Source organism: Gambusia affinis, linkage group LG16 (genome assembly GCF_019740435.1).
Source record: "Gambusia affinis linkage group LG16, SWU_Gaff_1.0, whole genome shotgun sequence".
Lineage (NCBI taxonomy): Eukaryota > Metazoa > Chordata > Actinopteri > Cyprinodontiformes > Poeciliidae > Gambusia > Gambusia affinis.
The window spans coordinates 1,781,510-1,794,287 of record NC_057883.1 but is presented as its reverse complement, the minus strand read 5'-3'; the positions used below and the strand labels follow the sequence as shown (position 1 = coordinate 1,794,287).

The window sequence follows — 12,778 nt, the reverse complement described above, 5'->3', positions numbered from 1 at the left end:
AAAAAGCAAAAAAAAGTAAATGTAATTTGTTTACAAAAATATTGCACTTATACATACGCAGATATAGAAAAGCGAAAGAAATATGCCAACATTAGTGAGTTTGGTGTCAATACTTCAAAACTTTCAGAACAATCTTAAATTGACAAAACTATGTATATACATGTGAAACTGGCAGGAAATCAATCAAACCAAAAACCATAGTCGCATTCTGTTTACCAGGTGGGGGTGTTGGAGAGGACAGGGTGGGGTCACTGGGGTTGCAGAGGTTTGGACGGTTACCATGGGATCGGTTTACTTAATTGGTGCTAATTTGGCTTCAGTTTAACTGCTCGTCCTCAGACATGGAGCTCTGCGTCAGTTCATTTGAACTGGTTGTTATGTCACACATAATGTTATAATTGCTGATCATTCAACAAAGATTTGTATTATAGTTACGTTAAATCTATAAGAAAGCCTGAACTCTGCTCCCATGTTGGTACTTTGCTCCAGTCGTTCTGCTTTGATTTACTCGTGTGTTTGGTAGATCATTTTGTAAACTGGTCACTGTTGCTTTGGTCCTACTCATGGAGGAATGATCAGAATCTCAGATGCTATTTGCCTTTGCATCTGAGTACGGAGCATAATGATGGAAAGGACTTTTAAATGCATTCTGTGTGTTGTGAGGAATCCATACCATTTTGTGATATTAGGTCATACCTCTGAGCTGCAATGACAACATCACCAAACTTGGCTCAGATTTCAAGAAGTTCAACAATTTCACGTGTTAACAAATTAAGAGAAGGTTTCTTCAAATAAAGAGAGCTTCCTGGATTTAGGAATGGATCCAGGACTGGACTGGAACTCGGAGACAGCGCAGTGTCTTACAGCGTGTCACAACACAGTATCACAGATCAATATCAGCTTTGAGTCTGAAACTAGAAAATATTTCCTGCTTCTGCTGTCCGTAATCGCTGTCATTTCATCCCCATGTTCACAGAAAGCCTAATATCACACCTCAGGCAAAGATGACAGGAATACAATATTATAAACCTCGTCCTCCTCCTCATAGTTTGTGGTCTAATTACCATAGTCGCTATGGAAACCATCTAGCTGAGTGAGTAATCACAGTAATCTCCATTTGATGTGCTTGATACTTGCTCACCTTGGAGATGGTAAGGGTGCATGTCTGCATGGAAACATGACATGATGTTCTTGGCAGCTTGCAAGCTTTTTCTTTTAATATATATTTCAGTTACATAAACCCATGCTGACACAACGGCAAAAATCTGAAAAGTGTCAGTGGAAGAAAAAGCATAATTGATTCAAATCCATCAACTCTGTAACCTTGCAAATGCTTGTGTGTGTATGTGCCTGCATGGGTTTGTGTGTGTGCGTGTGGGTGTAGGCGTGTGTGTGTGTGAGTCTTCTTACCACATTTTCCTGGATCTGACAGTTGGAGACTGAAATACTGATGGAAATTTCCTCTGTTGATCAGAAACAAAGATGATCAGAACAGAAATGGAGCCAAACTGTCACCCTGACTCATTATCAAAGAAAATTTAATTTTTGGAGCATCTTATCAGTCCCAAAGGGAAGAATGACCATGTAACTCAACTCTTAAATAATGAAACTGTTGTTTCTCATTTCCTCTGGCAGTGATCTGATGTTAAATCAATATTTTAATCTGTTTAAGTCATACACCTGAAGCCTGTGGACGACTGTTTTAGTTCAACAAGCAACCTCGGTCTGACTCTTTGGAAGGATTAGTCATGAACAGTTTGACGTCACCAAAGCTTTAAATATCTCTGATGTGCTTTGAGTGGGCATTGTAAGTCTAAGGAGAGCAAAGACCCTGCAGGGGGATTCAGCTTGAACAAAAACAGTTGTATCTAAGCCATTTACCACAGAGATGATTTTCTATTTTTGCATGCTCTACAGTGCAGCAATATTTTACCTCAGATGCATTCACATGAAGATTCCTTTATTTATTCTGCAGATACTTTCTCAAACTTCAGCCTGTCATTTTAGTTCAAGCAGAATAAAAGATGAATTTACATTGAAAGTTAAATTGAGAAAATATTACATGTTCAGTGATCAATGTTTGGTTCATTGTTGGGTTTCAGTTTTTTACCTCTAAATGTAAAACTGTAAAATCAAACTGATTTAAAATCCACATGGTTTGATTTTTTTGCTTCAGTCATTAACAATTTGAAAGAAATCATACAATTATCAGTTTGTTCCTGTAATATCATCAGCTGCTCCTGGAATGGGTCGACTCCCTCTACAGATGAACAGGATAAGACTGGTGCTGTCTCTAAAGTGTGAAATGAAAACGTCATGCGCCTGGAGATCAGGTCACGACTTCAGGCCAGAAATCAGAATGTCCAAAAAATGTTCCAGAAATATACAGCTCCGCTTCACTTTTACCTTTAAAGTGACAAAAATTGTGGCCCTCCTTTTAGTTTTCCCAAAATACTCCGTCTGATTATTTGTTTTGTATTGTTTTATTTTGAAATGGAAAAACCTAGGTAGTGAACAATACACAGATTTGCAGTACAAACGGCATATCTACAACTTTCAATTGATTAGTTTTCAGAAGTAGAGTTTTTATCTAAATGTGTTCCTAATTTCACTGCCTTTAAAGAGAGACAATATGAAAATAAACCTGGTGTTTGTGAGTTTCGTTCACACACAGCTCTGTTAAGGTAGCAGCAGCTTATTGTAGTTAGGGTGATACAACATTCTGCAAGCAAATCATCATCATCACAATGTTAGTATTTACAGTCGAAATATTCCAAAGCTATTAGTTAAGGGTAAAAAATGTCTGCTTTTCTTGTATAAAGTGTGTTCTACCAGTAGGACTGACTCTTAATGCTTTAAATCAACTGGTAACCATGAGGGTGTTCACAGAGTACTGAACGCAGTGTTGAACGGTGAACGTGAACTTAACACAGATGATATTATCAAAAGGAGCACTGGCTTTACTATCTGATTAAAATGTATTAATTTTTGTTAGAGATATTTATGTATTGGTTTGTTTTTCTTACTTGTCGATATGTTGAGGTTTAAGTAAATGCTGCACAGCGTGAGCTCTGCTGGACACACACATTGTCGCTGTAGACTGACGGGCTCCTAGCTGGTCAAAATGACCCTTTCAGAGTGATGATGAAAGACAACAACTGTTTCACTGATGTCAGTTCTTTCCTGTATCACATCTTCAAAATTATGAACAATGAGGATAAATGTCAAGTGTCACACCTGTTTCTCAGTATCTTGGCTAGTTTTGTTACTGAAATGATTCACTGAAGGTATCCTGTCCTACGCTGCACCTTTATCCTCAATGAGGACATGAGCCTTAAAGCTTTAGGTATTGGTTGTTTAACAAAGTTCATAATCGTTTAGTCTTTTACATTTTTAATTTATAAAATATATGCAGGTGAGCTGGTCTTGTGTTGATCAGTGTCTTACTGTGGCCACTTCGGTGGGAATTGTGGCAAATTCCTGTAGAGACGGCTGGCATAAGAGCATGCTGGATGGCCATTTCCCACATCCGAGCCACATCCTGCCCAACTCCACTGACCTGAAACCAGTTTGTGGAAATAAAATATTTTAAATTAAATTGTTGTTTCTTTTAATCTGTCTATCTTCTTCCACTTAATCTGTGGTCAGGTCATGGGGGCAGCAGGCTAGCAGAGGCCCAGACTTCTCTCTCAACAGCTAGTTGTCCAGCTCATCCAGGCAAATCTCATGGTGAGGCCAGGCCAGCAGAGAAATGTTGTCCTTCCAGCATGTCCTGGGTCTCCCTCTGGATCTTTTCTCACTTGTGAGGAGAATTTGTGAACAAGACCCCGGGACCCTTAAACTCCTCCACTTGGGGCAGGATCTCTTCCTCGAACCGGAGAAGGCACTCAACCCTTCTCCGGTTGAGACCACGTCTCAAGACCGTGATCTTCACACGTCTGCAAACTGCTCCAGTGAAAGCTGTAGGTCATGGTGTGATCAAGCCACAGAACCACATCGTCTGAAAAAGGTGGATTCTGAAGCAGCTTACAAACCAGTTTGTGTTGTTAATGGAAATGCAGCTATTGCATTTGTCTTTTTGTATGAAGATTCTAAAGTGCTATTAACAACCAAATGACTTTCTACATTTTAGAGTTACTTTCAATTATTAGTAAAACACTGGGATTCAATGGCAGTAAATAACACAAATTGTATCCAACAGCAGGCATACTGGGATTGAGAAAATACATTGGCTACTATGCAAAACGATGAAAAGGCACATTCATAATATAATCTACTCAAAGTTCTGTTCTGATAAATCATTTAAACACCAGTGTGGGTGCATGTAGCAGATCAATTTGTGTGCACAAACTTGGCAAATCAAAGTTGATTCTGATCAAGAAAATATCGATCACAGTTATTGATAAGTGAATTTTATACATTTGCAGGCACAACAGGAAAGGGGATATGTGAAAAAAAATAAAGTTCAATAAAAAAACCAATTTGGCATATTTAAACAGGTCAGGTATCACAGGATGTCTTACATTGTCCGGACCATGGCAGTATCAGGGTCATCACATCAGTATTATTGAAAAAGCAATCCCTCTTTATGTTGGACTTGCAGGTGTCGCAACTTTCCGAAATTCTACTCCAATAACACTCCAAAAGAGTTGATGTCGTGTCATTTTGTTGTTCCTTTGGTAGAGGAATGACAGGACCAAGTGTTTTGAATTTTTGTCAAGTGAGGGTTTTGCTGAAATGTCTTCATCTTTAATCTGATGTCCCAGCAACTTCTCTATTCCTTTTGTGACAATATATCCAATGCCCCAACCGATAGTAAAAATCATCTTGACGGCAGTTGAAATGGTTTCTAAAATCCCTGTTTGAAATCGACTCTCTCTCAAAGTGTTGTACCTCCAACCAAGTTGTAAAGCAAACTGAGGCCAACCAGACAAAGACCAAGAGCCACATTTTTTACCAAGTTACCACAAAGAGCCACATCATATGCATGGGCACACATGAACATCAACCCATCCTTTCCTCATACTCATATTTTTGCTCAGCCAGATTTATTGTAAATTTCACACACTATTTTAACACTACAAAGACCACAGGCCAGACATTTTCAACAATGAACACTGTGCAAACAAACTCTGTTTAACCAAATAAACAAACAATAATAGAACAATTTTCAATACATTCTTCCTTTTATTATGTGCATTACATGTGTTATTTAATGGGACTTTTTTCCCCTGCCATTTTGAGCCTGAAAGGTTTACTCAAATGATTTTACTCTTACTGAAAAACTACGCACATGCGCATTTGACGAAAATACCGTATTGCACTCAAGCGAAGCGAAACTTGGATATTATAGCGACTCTACAGCATGTGCTAAATGTTACTGGATGTTACGCTGTTTAGAGATTAAAATTAGAGTGTATGATTTCCCATTGTCCGCGAATGCATCAGGATGGATGAGAGAGCGAGGGGCTGGGGGAGTGAGAGTGAGGGATGAGCGCAGGTTTGTATGAGAGCAGATAACGACTGGAAAGAGTAAGGCTGTAAGAGAAACAAAGACTGTTTTTTGTTTGTGTTGTTTTTGCGTGGTTACGGCCAACAGTAATGGCGTGCTGCTGTTGTCAATAATTGACAGTTCATTTGACTACTTTTCGTCATTATTGCACGTCTGGCAGAATGCAAGTATATGAACATAAGAGCCGCATGGAGCCGGTCAAGGAGCCGCGGGTTGGCCATCCCTGCATTAGACCCTCATGCACTGAAAGCCAATTCTACATCATTTCACGTCAAATAGAATTCAAATCGTTCTCTCACCAGGATGCTACTGCCAGTCATGGATGATTCGCCTCTCAGCAGGTTCTCTCCAACATAGTAAACCAACATTGCTGTAGTGATTTCAAAACAGTGAGGGTTGGCTCCTTCCGGAAGCAGAGAGAAATTCTGAGCTGGCTCCAGAGACAGGATTTCTGACAGAGGAATCTCCTGAAGACAGATAAGGAAATAAATGGAGCACAACTTGTGAAGATACAAATTCTTGATGGTGTATGGCTTCTCTTGAATTTGCAATTGGGAGATGAGGAGAATTCAGAAAGGAGCTTCCATAATGTCTGAGTTTACTGAATTCACTTACTCTGAATCTGTGTTCGTTTTGGTAACGATGACGATGCCTTTTCTAACAATGACAATGATATTGAACTGAATTGTGACTAAAACTAAATTAGATTTTAGGCAAAAGACTAAGATTTAAACTAAATAAATAGAAATTTGTTGTTAACACTGCTCTGGATTTGAAATGTTAGTATCTGGTTGCACGATACTGACTTCAATATGGTTTAAGAATTCTGAGTGTTTTTAAGTTCAGAGTGAGCATGAGAGCTATACAAATCCATGGTGGTGAAGCCTTGACATCTTGAGTCACCATGGCAACAACTGGAAAATAAAATCAAGCTATTTTACCCTGCTGCTGCAAGATGCTCTCCTTCAAGCTTTTAAAGGACATGATAAGATATTGAATAAAAGAGTAACATGGCAGCGGCAAGAATACTGTCTCACAATACAATACTCAGTTGAAAGCATAATTATGTGACAAAGATATTTCACTGAGATTATTATTAATTTCAGGATTTATGTACCTTTTTATATATTTGTTATGAAACAAAGACTAAGTGGTAATAAAATATGAATTGTGAAGATAGATAGATAGATAGATAGATAGATAGATAGATAGATAGATAGATAGATAGATAGATAGATAGATAGATAGATAGATAGATAGATAGATAGATAGATAGATAGATAGATAGATAGATAGATAGATAGATAGATAGATAGATAGATAGATAGATAGATAGATAGATAGATAGATAGATAGATAGATAGATAGATAGATAGATAGATAGATAGATAGATAGATAGATAGATAGATAGATAGATAGATAGATAGATAGATAGATAGATAGACAGAGAGAGGAGTTCCTCAGTCTACTAGTCCTGTCAGAGCCAGTTAACACATTTAGTATCATAAAGAATGTGATTCTTCCTCAAAAATCAAAAAGGTTGGAAGTGTGTATCCTACCCTGTAGTATTTACTTCCTGTATCGTTTTGATACAAGGTGATGCATTTACTGTCCAGCCGCCAGTAATGGCGTTTTTTCTGAAACAGATAGAAAAAGAGACGTCAGCAGAGGCAAGCAAACATAATCAGCAATAACTAAGAAACGTCAATATCAAAAGGCGGTTTTGGTGGAAAACTAATTTTTAAATTTACTCTATTGTGATTAAAAACCTTTTCTACAAAAAAAGGAGCAAACATTCTCTAAACATCATTTGAAACTGAAATAGGACTGCAACTAATGATTATGTTAGCAATCAAATATCCTATGGATTGTTTTGATGGTTAATCGGTTAACTGGATCAAAAATGGCACATTTTGCAGATTTTTCATTGAACCAATTCCGTTTATTTCTTTTAGTATTAGAAACACATTCAAAAAACACAAAAAGTCCAGAAATAATTCAATTCAGTTTTTCCTTTCACATTTTATTGGATAAAATGTAGTAACAGCATTTCTTAAGTGAATGTCTGATCATCTGCAACAATACATATTATTTTTATTTTAAATGCAGTATATAAAAATTTTAAGCACAGTTTTGGCTTAATTGGAGCTAAGTCTCAGCAAATCGCCTTTTCTGTGCTTGTATACTCCAATTAACAACCAATCCGGTGCAAAATTAGTTGATGTTTATTGATTATTTCAATAACTGATTGATCACAATTAATCCAGTGAATTGTTTCAGCCATAAACTCAAATTGTGCTACTAAGTAAAAGATGCTTTCTGGTCAAAAAAATAAAGAACAGCATTTAACCGAGTAAAATATTCAACAATTTGTGAAAAGTATTGGTGTTAAAAAAAAATCAATTACAAGAGTATCCTTGCTGGTGTAGTGAACCATCCAGCCTTCCTTCATCACATTGCTGTTCTTCCTCTTGGTGTGTTTGACTGACTGAACAATTCGCATCAGTGGGATGTTGTTACTGGTGGACGGGCTGCAGGCAGACAGACAAAGCACAGCCTCAGCCTGGTTCTGTTCCAGCTTCTGTGGATGAATTGTTGGAGTGTTTACCTGATGGCACGGTTGGAGTCGTCTAGGTCAGGGTCACGCAGGTCACTAAGGTCAGCAGATCCGGTGTCCAGCATTAAACCCCCATCCGAAGTTAGTGCTTCATCCATGTCATCAAGGAGGCTACCACGTCGGTCACCACTGGGGTCGTCAAGGCAACCCTCCACCATCACAGCATCGGACTCCGCTCCGGGGCTCAGAAGATCTGTAACACAACAATTAAAGTCAAACAATAAAGAATTTAACTCAGACTGGAATGCAATTTCAAAACAAAACCGGGAATGAAACCCATGACATTAAATTGACAGAACTAGCAATGCTCTGACAACAGTTAGATGAAAAATAGGTTTAACGATGAGAAATCGGAGACATGCCTTAACTTATGTGAGTGAATTACCTAGAGGAGCTGGAAAAGAATTTGAATTATACAATAAGTTTTTTGTTATTGGAAAATAATGTTACATCCCTAATAACAAATCGTCATTGGTTAAAGCACATTTATGTGATTTGAGGCCATGTTGTGTAAAAGATAAAATATACTTACTTTTGGAAATAGTTCAATTTTAAAGATAAACAAGCTTATATAAAATCAGTTTTTCACATTTGATCTTGTCATCCAATCATCTTTGTGTAGTTTTTTTTTTTTTTTTATTAATTTTTTTACTTTATTAGTTACATTAAGCTTGGCTGTAGGGTGAAGATCTAGACCTACCTGGTCAACCTGAATAGCTTGGCCTGTCAGGGTTGTTGTACAGATTGTTTTAGCAAGAGAGCACCTACATGTGTAAGAACAAAATGAGCTCTGATGGTTTTGTGTGTGGAAACTTGCCTTCATTTCGGGAAACTTCTCCAAGGCAGTTGTTTGGCACTTTCAGAGCACATCGTTTATGGCAGTTAAATTTACAATCTGAGAAAGACACAAGAATGGAGAAGGTCACCGTTAGAATGAGTAAGCTAGCTACTGAACCAGGTAGTCACTCTTCATCAACCCCCACCATAGCAAGGTACTGCAGGACATTTAAGTACTTGTGCTGGCTTAAAAGTAAAGATCACTAATGTACATACCTTTGCACTGCAGACCCTGTCTGAAGAGGCCTTTCAGCAGCTTCTTGCAGTGTTGGCACACAGTTGGTCGGGTGTATGAGTGGATTAGGAATGTGTGGGGAACCTTGACCTTTGACAGTAAGATTTTGTCGAGCTCAATGGGGCGTCCGATGTATGACTGGGTGCTAGCTCGCCGCTCCCTGCCAGAGTAATAATCTAACTGGTTCTTCTGTCGCAAAGACAAACAACCATGAAGTTTGCTGGGGATTTTTTAAAACAATTATAAATCAGACACACTGAAGGAAACAGAACAGAATAATTCATATGTTTTATTATCAAAGCAAAAGAAGCTAGCATGACATAAGTGAAGTGTTCTAGTGCGGCTTAAGGCCACACATTCAGCCTCTACTATAGAAACAATACTGGAGTCTATTTTGAACCTTCTGGTTTAACTCAGATTCATTCAAACTACCTTAAGGAGTATTTCAACATCTAACTGTTATTTTACTGTCCACATCTCGATATTGCCCAAAATATTTTCATAGTTCAAAATCTCTTTTCTTTTTTTAGATTAAAACTAAAAAAAACTGTAAAATCTTGCAACTGCATTTGTACAATAAAAACATTTATGCTGAATATATTTATTACACAAATTTACACTCTAATTTTGAAATTCCTGTGAATGAACTTGGAGGGACTTACCTCAACATTGGGACTTACAGGAGACTGTACAATAATGAACATAAGACAATGCAGTCAGTTATGTCTCTAAAAGATAACATTACATTTTTTTTGTCATCTCTTACAATAAAACTGACCAGCAAAGCATCATCTGTGCAGTGGGGAGGTGAAGGCTCGGCAGAGAGGGGGCGGCCCACATTAACAATTCCTCCTGTTAGTGAAACCGTTGAACTGCGACGCCTTCTCACCCCACTGCAGTTGTTGGGAATTTTAAATGCACAGCGTTTGTGATAATTGAGACCACATCCTGGAAAACAAAAGTCCAACAAGAATTTAATTTTATTTTTTCTGTTATTATACACTGGGTTTTTCTTTCTTTCATCACTCTCTGCTTTTGAGCCCAAATTTTCTTACCTTCACATTTGAGCCCTTGCCTTACCAGACCCCACAGCATCTCACCGCAGTGGTCGCAGAAAGTTGGAGCTCTGTACGAATGAACAAACAGACTGTGTGGACGGATTTGGAAGTCCTCCACAGTGGCTGAAGCTGCAGAAGAGCAGATCATAATAGCTGTGAACTTGTAGAAAGACATTACTTGTAGAAATATTACTTTTAAAAGACCTCCTTATTTTAAAATAAAGCTAATTCAAACTGTTTTAGGTATTTTTAATGTAAGTTATTGATAAAACAGTTGAATAGTGTTATAATTCTAAGTAACTGGTTGGGTACTCAGTTCATCTGATCCATCCATCCATCCATCCATCCATCCATCCATCCATCCATCCATCCATCCATCCATCCATCCATCCATCCATCCATCCATCCATCCATCCATCCATCCATCCATCCATCCATCCATCCATCCATCCATCCATCCATCCATCCATCCATCCATCTCCCCTAAAAATAGCCCCTGTCCCAAAAACAGTGCTTGTCCTTATGGGGCCTGAGCTTTGGGCCCTATAAAAAGTGTGGGTCCTCACAATGTAGCATTTGTTGAAAAAAATGTGTTGAAAAAATATTTCTCACCTTTCCAGGTGAGAAATTAAAACACACTCCCACACAAACTCAACTGTGCTGTGCTGATAGTGCATACAGACATTGGGAAACAGCAGTGGTCCAGCTGTCAGTGCTGCTGTGTATAAACAGATGAGTCCTGTACTTGAGTCCAGAGACGGGTCAGAAGGACGGATGTCAGCTCAAAGAACTGACATCAGTTTCAGGATGTGAGCCCACAACAGTACACTCAATGGTGCAGAAAAATATTTATGGAATTAATTCAAACTTGCCTAATAGCCGCTTTGTCAGTTTGTGCCATTTCACATTGTCAGAGCCTCAAAGGGTGCTACTGAAACAATTTTAAAATGGGATTTTAAAATGGGAGGAAAAGCATCTCAGCCTAAAGAATCCAGTAAACATGTCCCTCTTAATTAAGAAACATATTACAAGCAAGACATGGCTCTAAGAAACTGACAAACAACTAGACCTGCATGGTATCAGTGTGTGCAATATAACATATTACTTTTTGAATATTTCACATATTATACAAACTTTAGGAAGTCATCATATTGGGTTTACATTTACCAGAATACTATTCAGGATATCTGGTCTGTTTGGTGACAAAGTATTCAAGCCGATCTTCAGAATCAGAATTCCTAACTGATCAATTCTCATGGAGACCTGGATTTGTTTGTTCAACAAAATGATGTGCAAGACCTATCATAGACTTATAGAGAAATCACAAAAATGTAATCCACAATACCCAGAATGTTTTGCCTGTTTGGCAATGCACTAACACTCTCCCTCCTGTCTCACCTGACAGAATGGCCTCCACCAGGTCACCCTCCTGGATCTGCGAGGCAGAGCGCAGCAGCTGCAGCATGTTGTCTGATGTCTGGTCATGACGAAACAAAAGAATCTTTTCATACATCCCATAGAATCCACACTCTGGCAGCTGACAAAGAGAACAAAATATGTTTTTAGTCAAGAAACGTTTGTCAGCTTTTGGGAAAGGTGTAACTGCTATCTTCTTGCAGTATATTGCCATTCTGAGGGCTGATTAATGAACCTGTTGCCCTTGGAATGGCAGGATCCTGACTCAAAAACAAAAAAAAAATGTAAGCAGATTTTATTTCTTTAACATTTGAAAGAAATGGTCAAGAGTTTATAAAACAAAAAACAAAAAGCAAATAGTCACTGAATTTCTCAGCAGCTGCACTTCCACTGATCATGTAATTTCACAATGTGACATCTTGAAAATAATTTTACTAAATGTAAAAACATACACTTAGCAAAGAGTTTAGATTTTAAATAAAAAGTTTTGGCATTAGGATGAGATGGTTTTTTTATGCCGTACTGAAATTGGTTTATTTCGTAAAACTGCAAAGAAAACATTTTGCACCAGATGTTGCCACAGGTGGAAACCATGAAGAAGAAAATGACAGGAAGAAGTTGGAGTATCATGGCCCAGCATAATTTTTAATGACTTACAAATAATGTTAAATTAAATAATTAATGTTAAAGTTAAAATTGAGCAAAATAGATTTTATTTGGTTGTTTTGCTCTTAGGTAATTTATAACATGCAACATTCTGTCACAAGTTCTTTCTGTTTCATTTACTCAACAAAAATATTTTCAAAATACAAAATATGCCTAAATGCCAAAATATGAAAATCATATTTATACGTAAAATGACTCACTATAAACAGAGAAGAGAATATGACATGCAGGAGCAGAGAAGGAGCGACGTGAGCAGAAAATGATGACAAGAAGAAAGAACATGAGGTTGAGCGGCCTCATTGTTCAGACCTTCACCTGCCTCTCTACCCGGCTCCTCAATGATACACTTCATAGATACAGTTTTGTATGTGTGCTGTCGCCATAGCAGCATTAAAGCTCTTGTTGTCATAGAGACAAAAAAAAAAACAAGGCTGAT

The 12,778-nt window shown here is 37.9% G+C and overlaps 1 protein-coding gene across 2 annotated transcripts in view; it reads right to left on the bottom strand.

Annotated features, from left to right (window-relative positions):
• The window catches only part of prkd1 (protein kinase D1), a 36,151-nt gene that overhangs the window by 14,838 nt on the left and 8,535 nt on the right, over window positions 1–12,778 (bottom strand). Inside the window, exons 2-13 of one of the 2 annotated variants that reach the window (XM_044142667.1) lie at window positions 11,659–11,797; window positions 10,258–10,389; window positions 9,981–10,150; window positions 9,865–9,888; window positions 9,184–9,391; window positions 8,948–9,025; window positions 8,122–8,323; window positions 7,921–8,044; window positions 7,073–7,150; window positions 5,812–5,979; window positions 3,448–3,559; window positions 1,411–1,463 (exon numbers count right to left, since the gene is read on the bottom strand). In XM_044142667.1, the coding sequence (XP_043998602.1) occupies window positions 1,411–1,463; window positions 3,448–3,559; window positions 5,812–5,979; window positions 7,073–7,150; window positions 7,921–8,044; window positions 8,122–8,323; window positions 8,948–9,025; window positions 9,184–9,391; window positions 9,865–9,888; window positions 9,981–10,150; window positions 10,258–10,389; window positions 11,659–11,797 (1,488 nt within the window). Of the gene's footprint in view, window positions 1–1,410; window positions 1,464–3,447; window positions 3,560–5,811; window positions 5,980–7,072; window positions 7,151–7,920; window positions 8,045–8,121; window positions 8,324–8,947; window positions 9,026–9,183; window positions 9,423–9,864; window positions 9,889–9,980; window positions 10,151–10,257; window positions 10,390–11,658; window positions 11,798–12,778 lie in introns of those variants that run through there. The other variant, XM_044142668.1, reaches the window with a different exon arrangement.